Source organism: Myxine glutinosa, chromosome 11 (assembly GCF_964187855.1).
Source record: "Myxine glutinosa chromosome 11, kmMyxGlut1.1, whole genome shotgun sequence".
NCBI lineage: Eukaryota > Metazoa > Chordata > Myxini > Myxiniformes > Myxinidae > Myxine > Myxine glutinosa.
In genome coordinates, this window is record NC_136271.1 from 104,035,533 (window position 1) to 104,053,546 (window position 18,014).

At 46.4% G+C, this 18,014-nt stretch overlaps 1 protein-coding gene across 1 annotated transcript; it reads left to right on the forward strand.

The window, feature by feature from the left end:
- Positions 1-4,264: 4,264 nt before the first annotated feature.
- LOC144894321 (uncharacterized) lies at positions 4,265-14,917 on the forward strand. The gene is made up of 2 exons (XM_078786940.1): positions 4,265-4,571; positions 13,702-14,917. Exons 1-2 carry the CDS (start codon positions 4,280-4,282, stop codon positions 14,787-14,789), a joined length of 1,380 nt encoding a protein of 459 aa, XP_078643066.1. The 5' UTR covers positions 4,265-4,279; the 3' UTR covers positions 14,790-14,917.
- Positions 14,918-18,014: the final 3,097 nt, after the last annotated feature.

Below are 18,014 nucleotides of genomic sequence, written 5' to 3' on the forward strand. Positions count from 1 at the left end.
AAATAGCAAAATCAACAGCAGGATTTAGCATTTCTTGATGTTCTATGAATTACTCCATAAGCTTTGAAGGATTATTCGTTGAAAAGAAAAATGGACTGATAATGTGAACAGATGGGAGCTCAACCGAAGAGACAACCTTGGATGAATTGATTGGATTGTTGTTTCGAGGTGGTGGCAAATATGCCCGTTTAGGCCCCTTCCATTCAAATTAAAATCTCATCATCACTGAACAAGTCTTCCCGAAGAAGCACGTCAGTTTGTTCGATGATCTCCACATTTGTTTTGTTAACCACATGACAGGCGTGCAACCTGATCCTTCTCGGAAATCTCATTTGAGAATGTGAAGCTTGAAAGAATGCAGTCTTTCTTCTTTCAAAATCCTGTGAGCTCATGTCATTCCTGTGTCGTTCAGTACCCATCCCACTGCTAGCACACTGAAGCTGCATCACTCCATGCTGATCTGGAATGGATGAGATGCTGGTCTGTTAAAAAGAACATGTCCTCCAATCCTGGAAAGTCTCATTATCTCACCTGGCGCTCCAGAAAAATTGTCAAACTAACCCACCTTAATATTTCCAGAGTCTGCCACTGGAAGATGTTCAGTCTCTTGACCTTCTAGACCTCACCATCAGCCATGACCTCTCCAGGGCCAACCACATAGCGAAGCTGGCCTAAAAAACCAGCCAAAGACTGGACACCCTCCATCGATCCAAGTCTTACTTTGGAAATTTAGAGCTACTCACAGGTCTACAAGGCCTTTGTCCGTAGCTCAATCGAGTACTGCTCTCCTCTATGGGCTGAGGTCTCTCCTGGATGCTGTGGAATCTAAAGCTCTCAACATTATTGAAATGTCCTGCTATGAGACCGAAACACAAGATCTGTTGCTTTCACATCACAGGCATGTTGGTTGTCTCTGTTTTTTTTTTTTGTTACCTCCTCCTCTCTGATGTTCCTCCCTCTGCTATCTCAGTCCACCAACCATCCCCAACAACACAAGGATGCACACATTCGTCCAGTAACGCTCTTTTATACACGGTTGAGACTCATGGAAGAGCTACAACATCGAATGGATCAGGATGCACCAAAAACAAAGGGAGGGAATGGACAATACAAATATAGAAGCAAACTTTCAGGAAGGAAAATATGAACGTTGGAAAGATTTGGGCTTGGGGAGAGTTCACGGAGGTAGAATAAATCATGGTGTTTGATGGGGACGATCTGAGATGGTGGTTAGGAACTGTCTTGAAAACCCCGAGGGAAGAATGAGATGGAAGAGAATGTGGAAGTTGGTTCCACAGGCAGGAAAAAATGAGTGGAGGTAAACAGTGATCCTGGATTTTGTGTGCTCTGCACAAACATGGGGGGCACAGAAGAAGCAGAGGGTGTGAAACCAAACAGGAGACGGCCGTAGAGAGACCACCGACCTGTCTGTGATGTGAAAGTGATATGCCCATAGACTCAGCTTCATCGTGGGAGATTACAATGATCTTGAAGGCCTTGGTTTCTGCGTCGACAAGGTGAGAAAGATGTGGGTCAGGCAAGTCAGTCCAGAGTGGAGAGCAGTACTCCATTAAGCTGTGGGTGAAGGCCTTGTAGGTGGATAGGTGTTCAGGTGTGCCAAGGAAGGACTTTGTACGATGGAGGATGTCCAGTCGGAGGCTGGCTTTGGAGGCCAACGTTGAAATGTGGTTTGCCCAAGAAAGATCATGGCAGATAGTGAGACCCAGGATTTTGAATGACTGAACTTCCTCAAGTAGATGGGCGGGTTCGCAAGATGGCCCTTTCGGAGATGGACAGTGAGTGCTGGGATTTCTCAGGATTGAAAGATACCAAATGTTTGACCGGCTCATGATTTTGTCAAGGTCTGCAGAGAGGGAAGAAGAGGCTGCCACCTATGTATCTGAAGGATGAGGGATGTTACGGTAATGGATGTCGTCAGCAGTTAATGTCTAAAGAGGATTTTTCAGATAGTCAGATGAACTTGAGGCACTCCAGCCTTGACAGTGAGAGGAGATGAAAGGATCCCTTTGAGAGCCACACCTTGGCTAGGGTCTATGAGAGTAGAGGAAGATAGGATTCTGCAGTGCGTATGCATTCCACCTTCCCCTTCTGGTGAAACCCCCAAAATCCAGAATCACTGCTCACCTGCAGTCATTTATTCCTCTTTCTCCCAACCTGTAGAGCCAGCTTCCACATTCTCTTCAGTCTCATTCTTCCATCCAGGTCTTCAAGGTAGCTGTTGATATCTTCTCTCTGTGTTAAACCACCCTACCCATACCACCTCTCCCCAATTTATAGTCTTTCCTTCTTGAGAATTTGCTTCTGTATTCATCTCATCCACTTGGACTGCATTCTCCATTGTTACCCTGCGATCGCGAAGCGAAAAGCGGGGTTAAGCATTCAACTGTGTACGTGTGCTGTGTGCTGTGTGCCGTACGTGTCTGCATTTAAAAAATACATTTTCTCGGCAACCGTTGGTCCGATTGACACGAAATTTTACCATAGAAGCTCCTCCACCTGTAGAATGTTTTTATTCATAATTATGACGTCATAGGCCATGTGGTACGGACGCCATCTTGGAAAAAGGTTACACCTCTATATCTCCCAAACCGGTCAATGGAAAAAATTGAAAGATGGCTCATTGTCAAGTACTCACCATGTGGAATAAGATATGTTGATGGTGATGTCATCGGTGCCTTAATTTTGACGTCATAATTCGACAAGTACAATGCTTGATCTGATCAGTATGAATAAAACAAAAATTCCTCTGCAACTGTTAGACTGATGTACACAAAATTTTCAGAATATGTGCGGCTCCTGTGGATTTTAAAAATGATAATTATAACGTCATAGGTCACGTGGTACAGACGCCATCTTGGAAAAAATCGAAAAAGGTTGCACCTCTATATCTCCGAAACCGCTCCATGGAAAAATTGAAACATGGCTCATTATCAAGTACTCCCCTTGGGGAATAAGATATATTAACGATGATGTCATCTGTGCCTTCGTTATGACATCATAATTCGACATTACAACATTTGTACAACACTTATCCGATCATTGTGAAAAAAATTCACAGCAACTGTTGCTCTGATGGGCACGAAATTTTCACCATAGGAGCGCCTCCTCATGTAGAATATTTTAATGATCATGACGTCATAGGTCATGTGGTACAGGCGCCATCTTGGAAAACCGAAAAATGTTGCATCTCTATATCTCCAAAACCCCTACATGGAAAAAATTGAAACATGGCTCATTGTAAATAAGTCCATATCGGGAATAGGTGTTGTTAACGATGACGTCATTGGTGCCATAATTATGACGTCATAATTCGACAGGGACAACGCTTAGTCTGATCAGTTCGAAATGTATTGGGCATGATCTATGCAACAATTATATTCGAGAAAATAAATCTTATGATGTCATCGCTCACGTGGTCTGGCAGCCATATTGGATCAAAGGAAAAAAATGTTCAAAAGCAGAAGAGTTGCCTCGCAATAAGTTGACTGCGCAGGGTAAGTATTCCATGAATACCATCTAGTTGTCCGTCTGCGTTTAGTTTGTCCCTCGGCCCTGCTGTTAAGACGTTATGAACAACAACAAAAAGTGACAGATGAGCTTGGAATACAGAGAGATGTATATCTGCACTCCATGCTTTCACCATGCAAGGTGAGGTTTTGTGATATACAGGTTGAGCAAAGGCAGTTTAGCGGCTCACCTGTCATCACCTGCGTTCAGCAACGCCAGAAATTGTAGAAATGTGTGTGTCAACTTCATACTCAGTGCTTGTGCCACCACACACCTGGCCTTCCTAAAAGCAGGATTTATCTGTAAAGAATGCACTATAAATCCAAAAAATAATGTAAATCTGTAAATGTAATCTCGAGTTTCGTAGGTGGGGTGTATTTCTAGGCCATGGGGCATACCATTAAAATCCACTTTTTCGTGCAACAGGAATGGGGATTACTTGATTTATTCATGAAAATCAGCAAAATATTCGTTCCATTCGATATAATAATGTCCCCAATAAATATACCTGCACATTAAAATACAAATAAAGAAAGAATTTCGATAAAAAAATAAGGTTTAAAATTCGCGGACAAGGTTGTTCACGTGATAAATTCAGCGAATGAGCGCTCCAGATACGTCAGGTGCCATAATTGGCCAATCACGCAGCTCATACTAAGCTCCGTTCGGTAGCTGACAAACCAAGATGGCGACGCCCATTGCTTCGGCAGTGACAGGAAAACCTGTTCAATTTTCGTCCAAATTTTGCGTGATGCATGTTGTCCATAAAACTAAAAGCAATTTCATTCAATTCAATGATAAAAACTGGGCCCGCTTTGTTGAATTTGCGAGTAAATGGTTGCTCTATGACTGTAAAGAACGCGATTTACTGGCCGACTGTGCGGTAAAGCTGGGGCTTGATTTTGCCGATACACAATCCTGCATTGAAGCCAAACCAGAAAATCCCAACATTGGCTACCATTATGATTGTTCACGTCGCTTTTGTGACATCAGTAAAGTGAACAGGCTGAAGGAGAAAAAGACCGAAACATCTACATCTCATGGTAAGTTAATATGATTATGTAGTAATTTTTTTAGTAAGCTTTAAGTTTAGCCAAAAGTTTCAATTGTTCTGCAAACATAGACATGATCATGATGATAGAATCTGATCGTGATGATAGAATTCACATTACATTGCCATATATCATGATCAAATAAATCATCATGCTTGATTCAAGCAAGTTAGTAACAAGTTCCGGAAGATTTGGAGTTCGCCTTAGAAGAGTAGTATCTTCAAATTCAATTGACAAATGTACAGCAGACTCAGCAAGTCATGCATGATGAAATGTACATTTTATGATTTTGTTTATCTATTTCAAGACTACAATTTATAATACTGTTGCGAATATGGAATTTGGCCTCCATATCCGCTTGTAAATATTCCCCTATTTTCTCCAATACTCCCCAACTTTCCCCAATCCCCCATTCCCTAGTCCCATTGCATGTAAATAACAATCAGTAGAGCCGACCTTCCCCTTATTCCCCCATTAAATGTCGTGCCCAGGTCCACCGCACCACACGTAGACAACTTTCGGACATCTTCCTAGTTATTCTTAGTCTATGTCAGTTAAGGCCTCGTCTCCATTAATTATGACTCTTCGTTGCACCAGAATGTGATTATATGGCATCAGTAGTGAGTTTAGGACCTTTCCCATACCTCCTTCCATCTTCTTCCCCAACAATTACAACAACAACAGAGGAGATGGCGGCGGAGCGGGGGAGGATGCGTCCTCACACCGGCTCGATTAGCGCCATTGACCACGCGCTCCACGGGGTTACCACGAAGGGGCTCCTTGTCAGCTCCTCGTCAAGGGCGGAGCCTGGTAAACCCCCTGCACGCACCCAATGAGAAGCAACGTGCCGATTCCATCTGGGGCGGCGCTAACGAGCCGAGGGCGTGTCACTCCCCGCCGGATATACGCAGCCCCGCGCCGGATGTGACGACAGATGCGCCCCGAGCTGGAGAAAGAAGGACCTGCGAGCGCTGAGAGAGAAAGGCCCGCCTGTGAAAGAACGTCCCCTCCGAGCGCTGTGAAACCTCCCGCATCTCTGGACCGGACCGGGTCGATTCTAACCTTTGAGCACAGGTGCACCTGGAGCCATCGCTACCCGCCTGTCCTTTCCATCAACCCCCGTGTGAGTCAGCCGTTGTCCCGTTTGCCTGTCGTCTGTTGGGGAATAATATAAGATTGTGTCTAAGTGCTTGTCTTTCTATGTTGTACCTCTCGCCCCTGTAATCTGACCTTCCGTAACGAATATAATCTCCTCCGGAGGTCTTGAGAACCGTATCCCTGGTGTCGTCATTTTATAACCCAGCCGGGTGTCTTCTTTTTCTTATTGAGCCAGCGTGGCGCGGCTTCGTCAACGTCGAGTATAATCGGTAACTTGTGCAGACGTGGTCATACCAAAACCGCTCGGTAAACTAACATCTAAGCCACGTCTGTAACAATTGGTGTCGAGGAGTGAGATTCGGACCCGGGACTAAATTAGTTAGGCCCAAATTTTGGGAGGGAAAATCGAGCCGGAGCGCGTACGGCGCTCGACCAAATCGATCCGGAGTGCGGTCCCGCGGTTACTGCGCTCGACGAAATTATAACGGCGAAATTTCGAATTTGTGTTACGAAACTCGAATTTTGAAAGTCGCGCCATGGCGGATCAAGACGGCTGGGGTCCGGTAGGGGAGAGTGAAGCAGGGTCGGTCCAGGACCAAATTGAGGGACATGAGGGACATGAGGAGAGCGAAACAGCGAGGGTAGCAGGCACGCAAAATGGCGCCTCGCAAGAGCGCGCGGTAGCCGAGCCCGCTGTATCAACGGGCTTTAACATGCAGCCGATTGACATACAGGCCCTCATTGCGCAGCTACAGGCAGCTGTACAGATGAGTATGGGGAGCCAAATTGAGCGGTTGGGGAACCGGATGGATGCTCAGGGTGAGCGATTGGAGGGCCAAATGGGGGTAATGGGAAACCAAATGGGGGTAATGAGGGACGAAGCGAGGGGTACCAGTGAGGGGTTAGACAAGAAATTTGGGAAGTTAGACAATAATTTTGAGGGGTTAGACAACGGGATAAAAGAAGTGAAAAATGGGTTAATGGGGGTAGAAAATAGAATGGCTGCCCAGGAGAATCAGATAGAGGGAGTGAAAAATGGGTTAGAGGGGTTAGAAAACAGTATGGAAGGCAAATTGAGGGACATGAGGGACCAAGCGGAAAGGGAAGTTAAACAAATGGAGCAGCAGATAGAGGGGGTCAGAATGGGGGTAGAAACCAAACTGGATGCTCACAGGGAGGAAATGGAGCAGATGAGGGTGGCATCTGGGCAGGAGATGCAAGTGATGGGAGAGGAGATCAGAAGAGGAGTGAGTGAGGAGGTCGGAGGAGTGCGCGAGGAGGTGAGGCACTGTAAGGAGCACATGGAGAAGGAGGTGAGAAAGGGGACTGTAAAGTTACAAGGGGGCATAGAGGACCTGACGCAGGAGGTGGAGCAGCTGACGGTGGGACAAAGGGAGTTAGTGGAGCAGGTTCAAAGGAACACTGCGGTATTAGGAGGTTTAAAAACGACACAAAACGACATAAAAAACGACTTGATAGCGACAAAGAGGGAATGTCAGATGGTACGTGAGGGACTGACAACGAGGTTGGACGAGGTGATAGAGGTAATGGAGACGAAGGACCGGCAGGTGAGGACGCACCTGGAAACGGTCAAGGTAGCCTTAGAGGATGAGCTTGAGGAGACGTACCGGGGAATGAAAGAGGTGAAGCAGAAACTAGAAGAAGTGGAAGAAGGGATGAGCGAAATTAAGAAGCGACGGAGAGGGGATAAGAAAGAAATAAAAGAGGAGATAAAAGAATTGGTCCAAAGTCTGTGTTCAAATCGTGATGATGTGCCCATTAACCGGATGAGGGATTCGCAGGTGATGGAGGAGAAGCGAAGAGGAAGAGGACCCGGTGTAAGTGGTGACCAATATGGTCGTGCGTATGATGCGCCAGGGGATTTAAGGAGCTTGGGGGTCGAGATGGACCCGGGTGTTCGTGAGAGGCCGTTGGTGAAGTGTGCGACAGGTCTGGTGTGCGAAAGAGGAGGTGTGCGAGAAAGTCCGACTCTGGGGTGTGTGAGGAAAAAGTGCGTGCCAAGGAGTAGTGAGGGTGCTGGCGAGAGTGAGTCGGTCGTAGCGCGTGTGCGAGGGAGCACATGGGAGCGCGGTGTGGTGAGTGTTACAGAGGGTGTGACGGGAGAGTGTGCGCAGGAGTGTGCGCGAGAAAGGTGTGTGACGGACAGGTGCATGAGGAAAGAGTGCGCTGTCAGAAGTAAGGAAGAGTGTCCACCTGTGGTGAGTGTTACAGAGGGTGTGACGGGAGAGTGTGCGCGAGAAAGGTGTGTGACGGACAGGTGCATGGGGAAAGAGTGTGCTGTCAAGAGTAAGGGTGAGTGCGCTGTCAGGAATGGAGGTGAGAGTAGTGAGAGTGACAAGGAGAGTGAGTTGGTTGTGACAGGTGAGCGAGGATGTACACCTGGGATGGAAGGATGCACACCTGGAAGGGTAGAGCGTGAGTGGGAATGCACGCTGGAGTTGGTGGTGAGGCACGTGGTTGGGTGTGCGAATGAGGGCACACCTGTGATTGTCACAGAGGAGGTGACCGAGGAGGGGGCTCGAAGAGGTGTATTGGTGAGGTGTGCGAGCAACGAATGTGTGCCAAAGTGTTCGGTGGTCAGGTGTGTGACCAAGGCTGTGAGTGGAATGGGTGTACCGAGGTGTGTAAGGAAAGGTACGAGGGGCATGGAAACGGCTGGATGTGTGAGCAAGGAACGGGCTGCGGGATGTAAGCATGCAGGTGAAGCATCGACGTTAGACGGGATGGAGTTTAGAACGACTTATAGCCGAATCGGGCCCTCGGTGCATGCTGGGCCTCGCTTTGAACGGCCGCGTCCGTGCTCCACTAGGCGGAGCTGGCAGCCCGATAGAAAGGGTCGTCATGGCGACCACTTTTTGGTGAGACGTGCCGGCAGGTCTAGATCGGGGCATTGGATGGCTCCACGCCGAGGTGGTGTGTGGGATCTCGGCACGGGTAAGCCCCCGTCCCTGCACCGAGTGCCGGACGCATCCAGCCGCTGGCACAAAACAACCAGCATCCATTGCTTGGCTTTACGAAGCCGGGCTTTGGACAGGAATTGGCGCACCGAGAGGCAGTAGTGAGTAGACTGGGTGATGAGGTTAGTGTTTTGGACCCAAAATTAGAGAAAAACAAAATTTGATGATTGGCAAGGGATTGGCAGTAGTGATTGGCAGATGATGGGTAGTGATTGGCAAATTTTTAATTTGTTGAAATTTGATGTGCAAAATTGGTAGGAGCGATAGGCCCGGTGGGTAAGGGGGGGCATCCTTGCCACCCTTCCCATGTGGGGGCAAAGGAGCAATAGCTTATGGGGTGTATGGCAGTGAAAACTAGCCCGGGTGGGTTAGGTTATATTGTAGGGATCTAGAAGAGATTGACATTAGGTAACGTTAAGGTTAGTTAGTGACTGATACCTGTAGCGGGGACGCAGGTAGATTAGTATGGATGATAATGACGTGGGAGCGCAATAGTTTAAAGGGACGACTGGGCAGCGCAAGTTTCAGAAGGGCGTAGTTAGCTGAGATGATGCTGTGTGTGTGAGAATTGAACAGGTGTGATTGCACAGGTGTGCAACTGGACAGGTGTGATTGCACAGGTGTGCAACTGGACAGGTGTGTGGAGCAATGGATGAGTAGTGAGTGTGGTGGATCAGCGCGAAGGCGCTTGGGGAGAGAAGGGTGCAGGTGGCACCAGGTGTGAGAGCACAGGTGTGCAGGTACAGGTGTGTGGAGAGAGTTGGAGTGAGTGGTACGGAGTGGTGTGCATGGTGCGAAGGTGTGGATGGGGGAAGAGTGGACCCCTTTCACGAGTACCCGGGGCGGGTAGTGTAAGTGTTAGGTAGAGGGTGCAGGTAAATTGTGGTTGGATATTGGCATTTGTGGTGCGGTTGCAGAATGGTATTGTGGATGGGTGCATTAGTGTTGTGGAAATGGCTGGGCGTGTAGCCTGTTAGTGTGTGTAGTTGGTTGGGCACTCCACCACTGTGAGGATGTCGGCCAGGTGAGGCCGCAGGTGGGCTCTGGGAGCCGGTAGTTGTGAGTGGGTGCCTGAGGATCCCGGGTGTGGATCGGGTAGCCCAGTGCCAGAGAGGGCACCGAGTGGGGAGAGCGCCAGAGGGCCTGCCCCAGTTAGTTAGGTTAGGGTGAGGAGCTAGGTAAGCTCGGGTGGCAACTGCAGTGGTGGAGGTGTGCAGGTGGGTAGACCCGCTGGGAGAGGTACACGCCGCAGCCCAGAAATTGTGCGAGGGCACCGGGAGATGAATCGGGGGAGTGAGACCCCAAATTGAAGAGCACCACAGTTTGGCCAATGGGAATTGGTTTTTAGAACCCATAGTGTAAGAGGGCCAATGGTTTGGCCGGAGAAAGACCCCGGGTAGTGTAAAGTTGTTAAAGTCATTTAGGAAATAGTTAGGATTGATGAACCTGTCGCACCATACGCAGCCACTTACCTGTGGTGATGATGATGACTCCACACCTGTGTTTTCTTTGTTTTGTTGCAGGAGATGAATCGCTGTGTGGATTTGTGAGACGCATCACGACGTGGATGAGACATTGGGGTGATTCCATCTCTCCCTCCCTAGGAGGGACTGATGATGAATTGGTAATGGCAAATTATGATGTTGAGTTGGAGATGGCAAATTTTGATGAGAGTTGAAAATGGCAAATTTGATTGGTTAGGAGGGAGAGAAGACGAATTTGGTATATGGGAGGAACGGGGAAGACAGTAGGGATGTTTGTTGATTTGTAAAGTAGATGTTTATGGGTAGTGTTGTGTTGTGTGGATACAGTAAGGGGTAAGGGAGGGGCCATGTAGGTTACCTGGTGGGGGGGGGGGCGTACGATAGGAACGTACCTGTCTCACCTGGTTCCCATGTGCCCCCAGTGTGCATTACCTTATATTGCGTGCACTTTTGCGCCCTTACCACCTTACTCACTTGTTTCTTCTGTTGTCTCCCACCTCCGAGGATCTGGCTTTGGGGTAGAGAGAGAGGAGAGAGAGGTGCTGGCGACGCAGTTGTGGGCCTGCACTTTCGCTGTTCGCTGCCTGGATCGGTACACCATATGGACCGCAATGTTTGTGGCCACCCACAATGGACCGCAGTTCGTTTGCGGCCAAGCACCACCCGTTGATGGACCTATGGGTCAACGTGGCACCTATGCCATAAAGGTGAACCACTGTTAATTAACACCACTGAAGGCCACACGAAGAGCAAGAGACACCTGCAGGGTTAGGGGTTGTCGAATTTATTTTTATTCCAATGAACAATGGTGACTGCACCGATTGGTGGTGGGGTGGTGCTTTTGATGCTCGGGAAGGGTGCTCTGCACGTTATTAAAGGCCGTCGGCCACAGAGCACTCGTGGGTTGGTGTATCGATGTTGGCAAGCGCGCTCTCTCTATGCATAACATCTGCATGTGTTCCTCCAAAAACAGGTCCTGGATCGTAGTGTAAATAGCAGCGTAGTCTTGTAAATAATGCTCCCTACCGGCTGTATGTGTAGTTTGAGAATTCTTTCCGGATTCGGTTATCCTGTGGGTGTGTTTCTGTGAGGAGAAGGGTGCAACGTCGCAGGGGGACATATTTACTCATTCGTGAATATCTGTAAAACTGTCGCACTCAGGGTAGAGTTAATAGTAGAGGGAACTACATTGCGTGCCACACTAAAGTAGGTAAAAATTTATCGGGTCGGGACGCCCCGAGGGTAGAGAAGGGTGCAATGTTGCGAATATGGAATTTGGCCTCCATATCCGCTTGTAAATATTCCCCTATTTTCTCCAATACTCCCCAACTTTCCCCAATCCCCCATTCCCTAGTCCCATTGCATGTAAATAACAATCAGTAGAGCCGACCTTCCCCTTATTCCCCCATTAAATGTCGTGCCCAGGTCCACCGCACCACACGTAGACAACTTTCGGACATCTTCCTAGTTATTCTTAGTCTATGTCAGTTAAGGCCTCGTCTCCATTAATTATGACTCTTCGTTGCACCAGAATGTGATTATATGGCATCAGTAGTGAGTTTAGGACCTTTCCCATACCTCCTTCCATCTTCTTCCCCAACAATTACAACAACAACAGAGGAGATGGCGGCGGAGCGGGGGAGGATGCGTCCTCACACCGGCTCGATTAGCGCCATTGACCACGCGCTCCACGGGGTTACCACGAAGAGGCTCCTTGTCAGCTCCTCGTCAAGGGCGGAGCCTGGTAAACCCCCCGCACGCACCCAATGAGAAGCAACGTGCCGATTCCATCTGGGGCGGCGCTAACGAGCCGAGGGCGTGTCACTCCCCGCCGGATATACGCGGCCCCGCGCCGGATGTGACGACAGATGCGCCCCGAGCTGGAGAAAGAAGGACCTGCGAGCGCTGAGAGAGAAAGGCCCGCCTGTGAAAGAACGTCCCCTCCGAGCGCTGTGAAACCTCCCGCATCTCTGGACCGGACCGGGTCGATTCTAACCTTTGAGCACAGGTGCACCTGGAGCCATCGCTACCCGCCTGTCCTTTCCATCAACCCCTGTGTGAGTCAGCCGTTGTCCCGTTTGCCTGTCGTCTGTTGGGGAATAATATAAGATTGTGTCTAAGTGCTTGTCTTTCTATGTTGTACCTCTCGCCCCTGTAATCTGACCTTCCGTAACGAATATAATCTCCTCCGGAGGTCTTGAGAACCGTATCCCTGGTGTCGTCATTTTATAACCCAGCCGGGTGTCTTCTTTTTCTTATTGAGCCAGCGTGGCGCGGCTTCGTCAACGTCGAGTATAATCGGTAACTTGTGCAGACGTGGTCATACCAAAACCGCTCGGTAAACTAACATCTAAGCCACGTCTGTAACAATACAAATCGTACTATTGCAAGCATGCTCTTTTACTTTAGTAATAGTATCATGATATGTGGGGATATTGTGGTTTATGTCATCAGGCTCATGTCACACCTCATTACAGTTTTTAGGATCCACAAAGAATTAAGAAATAATTTTGTACATGTAGACTACACATTTTTACTAAATTGTACGGTAGGTACTTCTTACTGTCCTGTAAATGATGGTAATAAAAAGTATGTTTACCTTGTCGGAGAAGTTGTTAAAAAAACCATGATTTGATATTTGTTACTAAAAAAGACAGATGTTTGCAAAATTTTAAACTCTATAATTATAAACAATAAACACATGTTGAGTTTATTTTTATTTTGTATTTTTGTTTTGTTGTTTTTTTGCGCGGTGGTCATGGTCATTAATATTTTTACTAGCAAAGCGTGTACAAATGTATAACAAGGGATGCACCAATAGATTCTTGGGGGGGTGGGGGGGGGGTACATGGAAGTTTTTTGAAGAAAAAAAACGTCACCTACTATTGAGGCAAAAAAGAAAATTTACTCACTGATCTGAGTAGAAAAACAACAACTGAATATCAATGAAATACATTAGATATGAAAAAACACTTTGCCGTCTTGGTGGCGGAAAAAAAACCCCACTTTGTTTTTAACAGTTCCCGAGAAATCCTTGAAGACGTCGGAGCTATCGACAATTTAAAAAAATAACATGTGGACTTTGTTCTAAACAGTTTCTCAAAAAATCCTGGAAGACGGCGGAGCTATCGACAATTTTTTGTGCACAGTGTGCATGTATACTTTTAAGGTGCAAATGTTTACTTGCACAGTTACTTTGAGTGTGACCGCTATTTTGTCAATGCATGGATGATGCTGCCGGCTTTATTTGGGGCAAATACCAACGTGAGATGGCACAAGTTTTTATTGTTGCATCAAATTGCACGTTCCATCCCATGATATCCTAAAGGCCAAACAAAAATATAATTGTTGTATTATATATATTTTTAAATATATTGTCAGAAAAAATTGGGTATACAAGTAACTGGAAGAAAAAAAATGAAAACAATTGTGTATATTTATGTTTAGACAATAATTCAATGGTTGGTAGGTAGGAAGAAAATAAATACATGTTTCATATTTGTTGAAAAAAAGTTAAATTCTAATCACTAAAAATTTGTTTCTTCCTTCTGTTTAATGCAGATGCCGGGACAGACATGAACGAACTTGACGATGGTCCAGTTGTAGTTAGTGAAAGCAGTGGAGAGCCCAGCAGAAAGAGAATGTTGCGTTCCTCAGATGCAAACAGCAGCCAAAGAGATTGGAGCAGGCGACATATGTTTCCTGAAGAGTGCATTTTCTGCCATAGCAACCAATACAAGCGCAGTCACATCTCAGGAAAGAGGTCAATGGTAAGGCTAGTAAAATGTGCACTCATCAGTGGAGGTCAACTTCTAAAGGCTGCAAAAGCAAAAGAGGATGTACAAATGCTGCATCAAATAGAAGGGGAGGACTTGGTTGCCAGGGAGCTTCAGTACCATCATGGCTGCTACAAGAACTACACAAGATTTTTGAGTAAACCTGGCAAGCCATTGACCCCAGTTCAAAATGGCTATATTGATGCTTTTGACAAATTCAGCCAAAACACCATCAGAAAGCGTCTAATTATAGGCAAAGAAATTCTTACATTGAGTAAACTCAATAAGATATTTATCCGCGCCATTAAAGATGTCAGCGGCATCGATGCACCATATCGAACATGGCATCTGAAGACGCGACTACAGAAAAGCTTTCCACAGTTAGTCTTCATCAAAGCCAAAAGTAGAAACATGAGTGACATTGTGTTTAGTGAGTGTCTATCAGCAGAAGATTTGGCCGAGGACTTGGTAGACGATACAGCAGGGAGTTTAACAGATGACAGCACAGATAATGAAGAGGAGAGTATACCAACTGTTTCAGAATCCAAAGTACCACCCACAAATGACGACTTACGCATGCTGTATAGCGCTGCACTTATCATAAAGGCTGCTGTCTCCAATAAGCCATCTTCACCACCACCATGGCCACCTACTTCTGACGACCTAACAGAAGATAAAGTAAAGGCAGAGGTTCCTTTTCAACTGTTCAACTTCCTTGCTTGGCTGATAGGTGTATCCAGTGAGCCGGATGGTGCAGACTTTGTAGAAGTTCCAGATGACAAACAAAGAAGGCTGCTATCAATTTCGCAAGATATAATTTTCTTGGCCTCAAAAGGAAAACGACCCATGCCAAAGCATTATGCAGTAGCATAAAAGGAGGTCTAGAAACAATATCACAATCAATTTTTTTCATTTTACTCCTCAAACTATCCAGAAATAAAAGAAAATGCAGTAACGTATAGTTGATGAATATATATTTACTTGCATTTTCATCAAGTGCGCGTTAAAAATTAATGAGCACCCCTGGTGTCTGGGGACATGGTGTTTCTTGTTCAGGAGCACATCCCCAACCCATCTATAGCAATTTTAAGTAATCCCCTGCGTTGTTGCACGAAATTGTCAAATTGAGCACATTTTAGCCCTATGCCCCATGGCCTATTCAGGTGGAACTGCGATGGGTCATCAAGCCTTAAAAGGTTAGGGTGCTGTAACTAATGGTGAACAATGTTGACATCTTGATATTATCCTCGTTGCCAATTAATTACCCATGGATGAAAGAATGCATGCCACGATGACGTCGATGACAATACAACGGTGGCAAAACAGGCAATGGTTCGCTAATGTCATGACGTCATCACAATGCGCGCGAACTCTTGGCTCAAGTGGTTGTCTGGGCTGAAGTTTCCATTTCCGAATGAGTTTGTGGAGTATCATCTGGTAAGGGATGGAACTGCAGGGAACACGTGAACCGGTGCGAATCTGCTTATCGAGACGAGGTGTCATTGCTCCATCCCATTGAAATTTGATTTTTATGCCTCCGCCCCCGGAAGTGGCAGGAGGCATTACGTTTTCGGGATGTCCGTCCGTCTGTACGGGCTAAACCTCGTATTTCCCAGCAACCACGTGTCCGATTAAAACAAAACTTTCAGGGTAGGAGCATTACGCATGTATAATGTTTTTATGATAATTGTGACGTCTTAGGTCACGTGGTATGGCAACCATCTTGGATAGAAAACTAACCTTATCTGATCAAGACGAAACTTCACAAGCGCGATCCCCAACCCATACATATGCAGAGTGTACATTTTTGATGTCATATGTCACGTGGTTTGGCAGCCATATTAGCTTGAAAGCCGATATATATAAAAAACCTTCTCCGAAACCACTTCACCGATCGATGTGAAACCTGTCATGTCTGGTAAAAATGTGATACTTGAGAACAGCTGAAGGGATTTAAATCAAACCTGTTTAATTTTAGGACAGTCAACGAGGGCATCTACCCATTGTCATGGGCAGGGACTATGTGGAGGCATATTGGCGACGCAGTCGCATTGCTCTAGTTTAATTTGTCCCGTTGCAATAACAAGTCAATTCATACAGACTATAAACTAAACATAAACATAATCTAACAATGTTAGAAATGCATGGACATCTTACTTCAGCATAACCAACATTCAAAAGAAAGTGGATTGAGAGAGGAGGTTGTTGGAACGGAGCAATGGTGGGTTGAGAGAAAGATTGTTGGAACGGACCGATAGTGGGTTGAGAGAAAGAGATTGTTTGAATGGACCGATAGTGGGTTGAGAGCAAGGGATTGTTTGAAAGAGCTTGATGGAACTGACCGATGGTGGGTTGAGTGAAAGAGATGGTCTGAATGGACCGAGACCCCGATGGGGGATTGTTGAAAAGAGCTTGAGGGAATCGATGGATGGTGGATAGAGATAGAGATAGAGATAGAGAAACGCTTCACGAATTTGCGTGTCATTCACGAATAGACTGACTGTTTCTTCCTTTTATTACAAGAGTACAAAAAATCAGTTATGTTCAGTCACAAAGAAACAAAACACAATAAAATGGTCTCAAGGAAAGGTTATTTTCAAATCATCATCATCAAGTGTGCATATGACATCATTAAAAACCCACTTTTCTTTAAAACATGTTAAATTCTTGTTCATTTTAAAAAACCGGTACTCTAGCTTTAGTCTTGCATTTACAAGAGCCTTAAGGGTGAGCAGTACATCACATGACGAGTCAGAAGCGTTTCCCATTTTTTTCTTCCTGGATTTATAAATTGCAAACTTGGCCTGGCCAATTAAAAAATTCATTAAAACCACATTCCTAAGGGAAGACGGTCCTAAAACACCATAAATAAAAACATTGTGATTGAAGAGGGAACCAAGCTTCACAAAGCGTTCCTGAAGGAATGTAAAAAGAGGTTGCAATCGTTCACACTCCAGGTATATATGCGGTAGGGTTTCAATGGATGCACAGAAAGGGCATAGATTAGAGTTAGCAGTAGAAAACCGGTTCAGTAAAACATTATAAGGTAAAATCCAGTGTACAAGTTTCCATTGAATATCTCCAACATACTTTGGAGTAGGCAAGAGATAAAAACTTCGCCAATTGGGGCAATTGGGTGGTATTGGGGGTAAAACATCCCGCCATCGAAGCCTCGGGTGCTCAGAAAATGTTTTTGCGTATAAAATTTTAACGTACGCGTTGTACAGAGTTTTCTTTGGAAAGGCGGGAAGGGATAATGCAGTATCATCAGGGCTGTTCAGGCCAGGGGACAGATTAAGTGGCGGGCTGAAGACTAGGAGTTTGGGGAAGTCACCCGCTGTTTCCTCGGGGGAAGGGCCAAGTTCCTCGCAGGTATTACGATACGTTGTGGATATCCCTTGAAGGAACCGAGAGATGATCCTGACAGATTTTATTCCGGTTTTTTGTGCCACAGCGGCAGCACTCAGCCGGCAGCTCCCAGACTCTGTCATGAGGTCTTTCACTCGCAGCAGCTTGGCATCAACAAAACGTTGAACGAGTCCCCTATTATTCAAGCTGTTTTCCAGGAAGGGGTTGTAGCATAGGGGCTCGTTCAACAACATTTCCATGTTGTATGTTGCCATTTCACGGGAAAAGGACAGGGCTTGCCAGGCGTTCATCACCCCTTGGTAAAAGGTGGGCAGCAAGGATGAATCGATTTGATGAGGGTTCATCAAGAAAAGTTCTCGGTCGTAACCCAGCTTGCATGTAAGCTGTAATATGCAGTTAGCCAGAGGCCTCCAGAGTAGGGCTTCATCTCCATATACAAGTTGGCGCACGATATGAAGCCGGAAGACCATAATCCGGCTGCGGATATCAATAAGACCTTGGCCACCTTCAGCGAGTGGCAAGTATGCCACGGGGGGTTGGAGCCAGTGTTTCCCGCTCCAGAAAAAGTCGACAATGCTCTTTTGCAGTGTAATAAGAAGGCTCCCAGGCGGTTGTAGGCATATCATCTTATGCCATAGCATAGAGGCGACAAGATTGTTAATGACGAGAGTTCTTCCGCGGTACGAAAGTTGGAAAAGAAGTCCTTTCCAGCGGGCCAGTTTTGCCATT

Coding starts and splice junctions, on each gene's coding strand:
- LOC144894321 (XM_078786940.1), top strand. CDS start 4,280: ATGCATGTTGTCCATAAAACTAAAAGCAATTTCATTCAATTCAATGAT. Junction 4,572..13,701: donor CGAAACATCTACATCTCATG/GTAAGTTAATAT, acceptor TGTTTAATGCAG/ATGCCGGGACAGACATGAAC.